The sequence below is a fragment of the Rhamphochromis longiceps genome, linkage group LG8, assembly GCF_057381845.1.
Source record: "Rhamphochromis longiceps isolate RC_006_pf linkage group LG8, R_longiceps_female_GT1.1, whole genome shotgun sequence".
Taxonomy (NCBI): domain Eukaryota; kingdom Metazoa; phylum Chordata; class Actinopteri; order Cichliformes; family Cichlidae; genus Rhamphochromis; species Rhamphochromis longiceps.
In genome coordinates this window covers 27,870,315-27,880,837 of record NC_140564.1, presented here as the reverse complement: position 1 = coordinate 27,880,837, position 10,523 = coordinate 27,870,315, and the positions used below count along the sequence as shown (strand labels likewise).

At 37.7% G+C, this 10,523-nt stretch overlaps 2 protein-coding genes across 2 annotated transcripts; one reads left to right on the top strand and one right to left on the bottom strand.

Annotated features, from left to right (window-relative positions):
• Positions 1-2,900: 2,900 nt before the first annotated feature.
• Positions 2,901-6,996, bottom strand: LOC146663922 (uncharacterized). The gene is made up of 6 exons (XM_085415344.1): positions 4,874-6,996; positions 4,566-4,785; positions 4,018-4,241; positions 3,695-3,842; positions 3,480-3,589; positions 2,901-3,247 (listed from the first exon to the last, which is right to left on the bottom strand). The coding sequence occupies exons 1-6, from the start codon at positions 5,207-5,209 to the stop codon at positions 2,939-2,941; spliced, it is 1,347 nt and encodes a 448-aa protein (XP_085271470.1). The 5' UTR covers positions 5,210-6,996; the 3' UTR covers positions 2,901-2,938.
• A 104-nt stretch (positions 6,997-7,100) lies between these two features.
• Positions 7,101-10,309, top strand: LOC146663921 (uncharacterized). Its single transcript, XM_085415343.1, has 3 exons — positions 7,101-8,410; positions 8,503-8,583; positions 9,157-10,309. Exons 1-3 carry the CDS (start codon positions 8,084-8,086, stop codon positions 9,511-9,513), a joined length of 765 nt encoding a protein of 254 aa, XP_085271469.1. The 5' UTR covers positions 7,101-8,083; the 3' UTR covers positions 9,514-10,309.
• The last annotated feature ends 214 nt before the right edge of the window (positions 10,310-10,523 follow it).

Sequence of the window (10,523 nt, the reverse complement as noted above, 5' to 3'; positions counted from 1 at the left end):
TATATTAGAATTCAACCATCCATTATAGTGATGGCTTCATAAAATTATTTTATTTTTCCTGAACAGTAAAGATCATTTTTCAGCATCATGTGGAATTCCATTAATATAAATAAGAAATAAGCTGAGGATAATTCAAGTTTTGTAATGAAAATGATAGACAGTGATTAACAATAACGGTTCCTGCTGTACAAGTTGTGTGCTTAACTACACGGCAACATAGAGTTTCTTCAAAGTCTCGAAGAGCATAAATAATTTTATCAACATCCACGGGCTAACAGACTCTACTGTGACCGTGGTACACGAGCAAATCTGGAGAATCCCGAAGCTCTCGAGGCGCTGTTTGTAATTCTTCAGCACAGGCTGTGGTTTGGCATGTATGAGAAGTCTTGAGGACAGCAAGTACTGTGTGTACAAGAGCTAGTGTCAGTATCAGCTGAGTCGAATCTCCATTTTCTAGTACTTCATGGTCTCAGCAGCAAGCACATACAGTACAGCCACAGAAAGCGCCAGCATGCACAGTGCCATAGCAAGCCAAACTTCCACACTGTACTCAAGTGAGTTTTTAACACTACTTAAAGCTCAAAAAAACAATTTCTTTAGAAGTATTGTTAGTAATATGTAAACTAGAATAGGAGAAAAGAGCATCATATAAAATATTATGTATTGTGGCTTATTTCAAGGAAACATAGTGTGAAGGTAGTTATAATATTTTGCCACTCTTAGGTTCTTTAAGGGTTTTTGCTTTTGGTGTTATTTTCTGCTAGAACCTGAAATTGCTTTACTGTATGACTAACAATCACAACAAACAAATATAGTTTGGACCATGACAGAAATTCCATATTTAGGTACTCTACACCACCATAATAGACATGATATAAAATAGTTAAGATGCCTTTGAAGTTAACAGGTTTTTAATATAAGTGCTGTAGGAAAAGAAAAAATCTCATTAACTACTGAGGACTTACAGCCGTGTCACAAGAACAGAAAAGTCAAAGTCAAGCAGCAGAGACCGGGATAACCTGACCTTTACGTTCTAGTACATTTATATGTCAAGCTTCAAAAGAGTCAGACATTTTTCTCTTAAATGACTTAAGCTCGATGAGTAACAGTAGAAAAAATAAATAAATCCTGTACTTACTTCTCTATCTCAATATTTTTTTCTCCATATATTTCAGTTTGTACTTTAGGTTTTACGGTGCATTTGAACAGATTCAAATCCAAAAAGAGCTAAAGTGACTGAAACCTGCGTACCCTGAGAATGATCACCAATTGAAGAGCGACTGGGCAGACAAGTGTTTTTAAGCATTACTTAATGTCACACTAATGGGCACAAGGCAAGGGATTTATAGGTATACATTTATTTATACTACTACAGGATTTTCATTTATATTTCATCATTAGTGTTTAAATTTAGGACAAACAGATATCTCCGTGCTCTGAGATATTTTGCAACATCATTTTGTCTTTAAAGAGGTGAGGTACCCTCTCAAAGTTAGACAGATAATACTAATAATAATATTAATACATCTGCCAGTATGAACTTTATTAACACCCAGGCTACTAAAAAAGTGCAACAAACACATAGATGGTTGGAAATTGCCAGCACTTGGCCCATTAAACAAGGTCCCAGTCCAGTCACAGAACAGCAAGTGAATTATGGCCTGTTCATCAGCCTTTAGGGCTCTGCCTATTGCTTAGGCTTGTGCGTTGCAGAAGAAAAAAGCCGTGATACATATAGTCTGTCAGTGTTTGTGAGCATACCCTTGCTGAATTGGTAGGGGAGGTGCAGTTCTCTGCTAAGAAATAAACTGTGGTTAAAGGGGAGAAAAGAAAAAACACAAGCTGAACAAAAATGCATTCATGGAGCTCAATCCCTCCCTCCAAATCTTCTCGTGCAATCACTGCTTAACCCCAACCAGGCCAACAAGTGAACAGGGACTCCAGAACAACAAACATGAACTCTGTGACATGTGGACTGTTATGCCCGCAAAAACACAGAAAACCACCCACATACATCACTGCAAAAACAGCTATACTTGAAACAAGCCAAATATTCTTAAATCTGACAAAATTTTCTTGTTTTGAGCAAAAAAATCTGCCAATGGGGTAAGCAAAAGTTGCTTGACTAGAATTCTTAAAACTAGCAAATTAATCTAACTGCCATATGCCTTTTAACTAGACAAAATTGTCTAAAATGTATGCTTATTTGAAGAAAATATGACTTATTAAAAGTAAAAGATACTTTGATATTTAGAAAATCTGTACCTAAAATGAGTATTATGCTTTCTTGAACAAGCTGTTTTCAAGAATTATTTGCTTACTTTAAGATTCGACACCTTAATTTAGATTTTTCACATAAAAAAAACACCTTACTATAGGACAAATTTTCTTAAAACTGAATTGTTTCTTTCTTGATTGAGCTAACTATAAGAATTATGTTTCGACTCTGAGAACAATAATCAGCAAAAATTCCTGAGAATAAGACACCATCTCTTCAAAAAGCTACTAAAAATAAGGGAATTCATCTTAAATTAAGACAGCAAAAGCACTCTTAGATTTTGCGCTTTTATTGACACAGCAATGGGTCAGTAACTCACTGAGGTCTGTTCCAGGAGAATCATGTCTAAAATTATACATTTCAGCAGGGTACTGTGTAACATGGCCAATATAAGAAGTGCATATTCCAGATACTCTTAACATGAATAATAACAGTATAACACACTCATGGCTGGTATCAAAAATAAATTTTGCTGAAGCTTAAAACAATCACTATTTCAAATCCTATATTACATAACATTTTAGAAGAACAAGTTTAACGACCACACAAACAAACATGTGTTTTACATTTGAACAACTTTTCTAGAGAGAAAAAAAACAACCTCACTGACCAACACTGAGTCTGATAAACAAGGCAGATGGAGTCTGTCATCTGAGAGACTCACTCAATGAATGACTTCCACTCACCAAGCGCCTTCTTGTAAGAGGGGGTTGAATCTCGGTCATGGATGGAGTCTTTGAGTATTTCAGTTTGCAAGACAGACAGCAGCGTGGAAATGCACTTTGGATATGTGAGGTGGAGGGCATAGTAATATGCCATCAGATAGAGCAGTCCCTCATTAAGATCCTTCCGGTCAAAAGTGCTCACTGGTGTGGTTCCAACAGCTATCATGCAGTTGCCGTCAGAGACAAGCAGAACTGGACAAGCCAGGGGTCGCTGACGCAGGTAGCCTTCAGGGTCTTCTGAAGTCTACATGACAGAAAAAAAGAGGATTAGAACAAGACCGTAAGAAATACAATTTTTGAGTTGCATTACAGTTTAAAATAGATCAACTTTTTTTGTAGGTTTTATTAACATCAACATGTTATGGGGATCTGAACTTTAAGAATATTTGACTGACTCCACAGTAAAATATATAAAATGAAAACATGAGTAACTGCAAAATTCAACAATATATACACATAGAATATTGCAGCCTTACCTTTAGGACATGGAAAAAAGCCTCACTACAGATGCCCAGCTTCTTAGGTGGTACTGTGCTGGAAGGGAAAAGCACGGGAAGGGCTCTGAACACAGCTGCTGCATGTTCCACTGGTTTGAAAAAAGAAAAATAAGACAGGGCAACACCATTAAGCATTGCAAATAATGTAATCTGCAAAGCATAAATGTAGACAAATCAAGATACTGTAGCATTACCTCCATCCAAAGTTTTTGGCGGCTTCATAACTTTCTTCATGACACCATAAAACTGCACCTTCGAGTAGAAGATTTCCCATCTATCCTTCATCTCAGAAATGTATTTCAAGTTGGATGGTTGAATAATTCTCCGCAGCTCATCAAGGACCTGAAAAATACAGACAGAAACCCAACTGAGATAGATCTGTCTAGCTCTGTATCTGGTCTTGACAATAAGTGATAACAATTTAAACATGAGGGCCAGTATTTAAGAAATTTGAAAATCATATCAAAATGTCCCCAAAGGAATAACAGGATGGCTAAAAGAAATAAGTGCTGCTTACATGGTCCAGTTCTCTGAAACAAGGATATGCCTCTAGTATCTTCACTGCTCTGTCCTGCTCCTTTATAGCATCAGAGTTAATGAATTGTCTTCTAGACTCAAACTCCAGGTTCAGCAGTTGGGTAACAGCAGCTTTGTTCGGTTTTTTGGTCTTGTATATTTCTTGAAGTGTCTTGTAGTGTCTTGCCTGGGTTTTTTGGCTGTCAAAGAAGTCAGCTGAACCAGCTAAACACACAGAGCAGAGGTGTGTAAATCATTTATTGCCACAGTAAGGCTTTATATATCTGTTATTGGTGCAAAACAATAATACAAAAATACCAAAATATTTCTGTAAATTAGATCAACAAATTAACTAACCACCTATCTTAAAATTGTTCATTAATCCTGTGAAGTTGTCACTATTAAATGGAACACAAAGATTCCAAGATAAACAGTGAAGTAGTTGTGTTCCATTGTTAGCAGAATTAAAAAAAAAAAAAAAAAAAAAGGATCGTCCAAACCACATTTACACTCAGGCTGTAATAAGAGGGTGCATTATATTATACTTACATTCTTCATCACTGCCATCCTGGTGGTGCACTGGGGTGCCCATCGATCTAACTGGTGATTTATCTAGAATAATAGTTGATGCACTGGACTCCCCACTGCTGTCACTTTTTGCAACGCTTTCATTCCCATCCTTTCTTGGCTTCTTCGCAGGAGGTTTTTTGCCCTTCCTTGGACTTTTGACATTGGAGAGTCTCTTCATTAGCTTTTTAGCAACATGCTCCTAACAGGTACAAACAGTAAAAATTAAAAGATGATAAGATACATCACTCATGATTAACACAGAGTGGTATTGAGCAAATGCTACTTACCCACTCACCACACGTTTCTTTAAGCATTGGGTAGTACTCCATTAATCGCTTTGCCATGGCATCAACCTCATGTTTGCTGGGGTATCTGGAGTCTTCAGCTGCTCTTGCTATCGAAATCATGTTTGTCATGGTGTTTCTTACAAGTCGACAAAAGAGTTCCTTTGACAAAGGTTCAGCACACTCTGTCCCCAGCCGCTTCTTTTCAAAGTAGGAATGTCGAGCTTGCTCAAGTTCACTGTCTGTGAAGACTATGTACTCTGGGTTGGACATAGTCACAAACTTAGAAGTGCTGGGTTCCTCTCTGGAGAAGTCACCATCTCCAGTAGTTGTTAGCATTTTTTCAGCAGCAGTCTTGTTCTAAAATACAGTGTACATGGGGCTAATTTCACATAAAATTGCACAAGAACTTTAGGTCTCTACACATGAAAGAAAGTACAACAAAATATCAGTAAAGTGTTGAACAATAAAAAATATGTATATTTAATAAATGTGTGGGCCACTTGATTTAAATCAAAACTAAAGAAGATTCTACTGTCTATCTGTTAAGTGAGTATTGGTGGAATTACTTGAAACTGCATAAAACAAGCTGGTGTGTTCTCAGTTTTGTCACACAGCGATAGGACAGAACTTACTTCTTCACATTTGTGCACTGCAAGCCATAGAGCCCGACGCCTGAGGAAATGTTCAGGACCAGGAAACAGATCTTTGATGTCATCTCGTGAAAGTGATGAGAGCAGGTCTTCTCCAACATTTGCTTCTGCAATAGGAGTTTCCAATTATCACTACATTGCATCATCCTCATGTGCAAGCCAGCTGACAGCTTTGCTTGGGTAACAAACAGGATGCACAAGAAACATAATTTAATATTTACCATTTAAAAACAATACTCTATTCCATTATATTCCCTCCTGACTGCTCCACAGGTTCTAAATTACCTTCCTCCCATTGACTGGAAAAAGTATTATATTTGTGATTCGCTTGCACCTTTCGTCCACACGTAAACAGCGTTTTCAGTCACTGAAAAAGGAGATTTCTAAAAACGCTTGCCAGGGTGGATATTTTCGAAAACTCCTTTTTTGCATTTAGGTGTGGACGAGAAAAACGGAGAAAACGCAGCGTCAAAGGTGTGGACCTTGTGCGCCACGTTATTGTTTCGGTGAAATGAATTTCTACAATACTGTTACTGTTAATTGTACTCTCTGCAGTGTTTAAATACTTACATATACACAGTTACTGTCCCTCCAGACTGGGTTCTGCTTCTATGCCCCATCTTTCTTTACTATTTCCCACCGAGGCTTCTAGACTTCTGATTGGCCAACATTTCTACACGGTTAGGAATATATCGCCACCTGTTGCTTTGGCATGTTCCTAGCAGCGTTTTCCTTCATTTCTGCGTTTCCGTGTGGACGGGATTATTTTTAAAATGAAAACGGAAAATCTCCGTTTTCAGAAATACCCATGTATGTAGTGTAATAGCACTAGCATATTTAAATATGCTAATGCAACTAAGCTAACCGCACAAGCTAAGCTAACAACCGGGTATAGCCTGCCATGCTAGCGACTTACCATGCAACATAGCAGAACACAAAACATAGAAAAAACAAAACAGTCACATACCTTTCAGGGTGGCAATTGTTATTTCGTCCAGTTTCTCCATAGCATGCCTTAATTTCTTCACACTGTACCACTGTATCCCGGACCCAAAAATATTACTAATCCTGCAATCCAAATTTGAGGCGCGAAGCTAGAGGCGCGAAGCTGGACTGTACCAACTCAGGAGTATGGGGTTGTGTACAGAAATGGTTTAGTTCGCTGTTTTATATCTATAAAATTCTATATATTTAAAGATTTAACTATTTAGTTAGATTATATTAAGTAAATACTGACATGTCGGTACTATTACTTAGTACAGCTGTTATAAGGCACCGAATTAGGATAGCCATTCCTACCCCTTAATGGAATAATCCTGGTCATCTTGGCTTTATGGGAGAAACGGTTCACAGACCAGTGAAACAAAATGATTTGGCGCTGTGTTATCTGCTTCGTTTTTGTGGGTCTGACCCTCAAATCCTTACTGAGTCATATTAATTCTGCACATAGCCATAGTCCAGATTTCCGTGTAGTTTGTGGCATAGATGGATGTGTCAAAGAATATCGTGTTTACAATTCATTTTGGTATCACATTCGTTGAACACACTCCGACCACCTTGGCAATGGACGATGCAGCGGATCGACTAGGACACAAAAATCTGTAAGGTGAGACTGACTATATACTTTGATATCTTTGAAAATAATCATATAAAGTATTCATGTTAGATTCCTACTTGTGTTTACAGCTTAACAGTAGATATGTTAATGCTAATTCCTTATGATCCACATCAATGTTATTTCTAAACAATTTTTCTGAGTGCTTAATTTCTCCTAATAGAGAAAACACCATTTTTATTTATTTTTTTTTACTTTTGTTTTAAATAAACCAATGGGCATGGTCCAGAGTCTCCTTGGTTGTTTGTGTTTATTAATATTCATTGTTTCAGTTAGTTTCCTGGTTATTTGTTAATTATTTCCTGTGTTTAGGTGTTCTCCGTGCCTCCCTTGTCTTGAGTCAAGTGTCCCTGGTTTGATGTTCATGTTTATTCCTGTTTTACTTTGATAGTCCCATGCCCTGCATCAGTGTATTCTGTTGCCCTTCCCCCTGGTCTCTTCTCATCTGATTAGTGTCAGCTGTGTTTCGTACCTGTCTGCCAATTCCTCGTTTCCCTGTGTGTGTGTGTGTGTATATTTAGTGTGTGCTTCCCTCTGTTCTTTGTCGGATCGTCTGCATTTTCTCCTCTGTGTCATCTGTGTTCCCTCCCTCAGGTTTTCATGTCTCATGCTCCTTGCTCCAGGTTGTAAGGTTTTTGCAACATTTTCAATGTTTCCTGTGTTCTTTAGTTTAGCTTTCCAGGTTTAGGTTTTTGAGGATTTTTAAAGCTTTTAAACTACAGTTAAGCTACCAAATATCAATCAGCAATAAATTAGTAACAATTTATTAAACTCAGTCTGAAAACATACATATTTTGGAGTAAATTATCAAATGCAGAATAGAATTATTTAGAAATGATCAGTGTAGCTTGTAATTAATATCTTTAACTAGTCAATTAATCAATTAATCTCAATTGCAGTTCTAGGAGGGAACCCTCATCAGCGGAGAACAGAAGTCTGAGTAACATGTGGGCCTACAGGACTGATCCAGTGGTCGAAAACCAGCCAACAAGCCAGCCAACAATGGATGCAGCTGTAGACACCAGATTGAACTCAGGAGAAGATGCAGTGATTGATCAAAACATAATACAGCATGATCCAGACAGTGTGTGCCCCGAACATTTTGGTACTTTTGACAATAATAAGACATTGTACTCTGGCTTCGATGATGGTGCCCATATCTCGCAAAGGCCCCTTGTTCCATCCCAGACCAACAATGATACCTCGACTCCAAACATTTCAGCAGCTTGTCCAAGCGGGTTCGCAGATGGAGTAGCATCATCCCAATCTATGGTGAGTCTATCACTACTGAACAATAACAACTTCTTTTGATAAAACATTTTACCAGTTTATAACATTCCTATATTTATTTCTCTTTTCTGAAGGATGACTCCTGCCACGATGTTCTTACCAGACAAGCAACAGCTCTTGTATTGACTGCAAGAGAGAAACATCGTCTTTCACAGGTTTGTGCTCATACAAAATTAGAATGATTATTTTAACATGTGGCTCTATTTTTTTTCATCATTTATTATTAACAATTTCCCTAAACTGTAACAGCCTTTAATTCATTCTGATTATCCTAATAGTAACTATGCAAAACCGAGCATCACTTGTATGTGCCTCCAACTTTCCAACAAATGACTATGACTGCCTTAGGTAAACTAAGGCAGTCATAGTCTCCAGCCATCCATCCATTTGCCTCCGCCTATCCTTTTCAGGGTTGCTCCCATCACAAGCCTTCCTCTGCCACCTAACTCTTAGTCTCAGTTTAAAAAGGAAAATTGTAATCTTAATTAAACTAAAAATTTGAGTTTTGCAAGAAATCCGAGAAGGAATTAAAAAAAAAAAAATTTTTTTTCTTCAGTTTCAGTGAGGGAAAAAATCTATAAGAAACAGTCAAATAATTCTATGCAGTTTTTTTGGTTGCAGAGCTACGTACGTTATTAGTCCTTACATTATAAGTTGTCTATTCGCTAAAAATCTCTTTTAATAGCAAACAACTAAGATGTCGTTTGTCCTTTCTGTCTGTTTTTCAGAGTGGTGTGAATGATGTCGTTGCAGCATTACAACAGTATCAGGCATCGTTGGTCAATAATCTGAGAAGTCAGGTACAAAAGGTTTTCCAGCAGCATCATGGAAGTGGACTTGAAAAAGATGTTTTGGCAGTCTTCGACCAGATTGAGGATCCATTTGCCTCTGTTTCAACAACATACAGGCAGGATGATGTGATAAAGAGAAATTTCAATTTTGTGGAGTCCGAGGAGGTTTGTGTTGGGTATACTGCTGTCATGGGAAAAAAAGATTCCTCACTACTGTGCCCAAATGTTTTCATTATGTTCCGCTTGTCAGAAGTTTGGAGCAGTTATTGTCCCATCCAAGAGTTTTGGCATTGATAGATGAGCAGAAAAATTTGAGAAATGAGTATTTATATGATATCATAGATGGAGAACTCATGAAGTCTCACCGTTTATTTTCTGCACACCCCTCTGCCTTACAGATTATCCTTTACTCAGATGAAATTGAAATTTGTAACCCACTTGGGTCTCATGCCTCCAAAAATAAGTTGGTAATGTTCTATTATACTTTGGGAAACATTAATCCTAAATATCGATCAAAACTACCTGCCATTCGTCTACTTGCCATTGCAAAAAAGAGTGCGCTTTCTGAATGTGGTGTAGATGGAATCTTGCAAAGGCTGCATGAGGACTTAGTGAAGCTATATAATGGAGTTAAAATTCAAACTGGAAATGGTGAACGTGAAATATTTGGAGCATTAGTTTCATTATGTGGAGACACTTTGGCGCAACATGAGCTTTGCGGGTTTAAAGAGGGTGTTGGGTTTGCTCATAGTAAATGCAGGCAGTGTGAATGTTCATTTGAGGACATGCAAATTTATTTTGATGAGGATAACTTTGAGGAACGGACATTTGAACGACATGTCCGGCAATGTAGCGAAATTGAGAAGGCCAACACAGAGTATCTAAGAAGCAGCTTAAAAACAACATATGGAATAAACAGAAGAAGCAAACTTATTAATTTCCCAGCATTCAACTTGATCCAACAAACACCCCAAGACATGATGCATGTAATTTTTGAAGGGATTGCTCCATTAGAAATAAAGTGTGTGTTGAAACACTTAGTTCTCATGGGAGAGCTAGACTTAGATCTCTTCAATGCTGCAGTGACTGGTTTCCCATACTCTCTAGTTGATATTAGAGATAAACCAAGTGTTATTACCTACAGTACATTAGCTTCCAGTGACAATAAGTTGAAGCAGTCCTCGGGGCAAATGATTGTTCTTCTGAAAATTTTGCCATTTCTGATTGATGCAGCCAAAGGTACTGAACACTACGCATTCATTCTTGAACTCATTGAGATAGTTCAGATTTTACTTGCTCCTGTC

Bases quoted from the DNA above. Each gene is read 5' to 3' on its own strand.
- LOC146663922 (XM_085415344.1), bottom strand. From the start codon at position 5,209: ATGCTAACAACTACTGGAGATGGTGACTTCTCCAGAGAGGAACCCAGC. The intron at 3,590-3,694 runs GTAATGCTACAG...TTTTCAAACCAG, and splicing joins GCCAAAAACTTTGGATGGAG to TGGAACATGCAGCAGCTGTG. The intron at 3,248-3,479 runs GTAAGGCTGCAA...TCTGTCATGTAG, and splicing joins CTTTTTTCCATGTCCTAAAG to ACTTCAGAAGACCCTGAAGG.
- LOC146663921 (XM_085415343.1), top strand. From the start codon at position 8,084: ATGTGGGCCTACAGGACTGATCCAGTGGTCGAAAACCAGCCAACAAGC. The intron at 8,411-8,502 runs GTGAGTCTATCA...TCTTTTCTGAAG, and splicing joins TAGCATCATCCCAATCTATG to GATGACTCCTGCCACGATGT. The intron at 8,584-9,156 runs GTTTGTGCTCAT...TCTGTTTTTCAG, and splicing joins AGAAACATCGTCTTTCACAG to AGTGGTGTGAATGATGTCGT.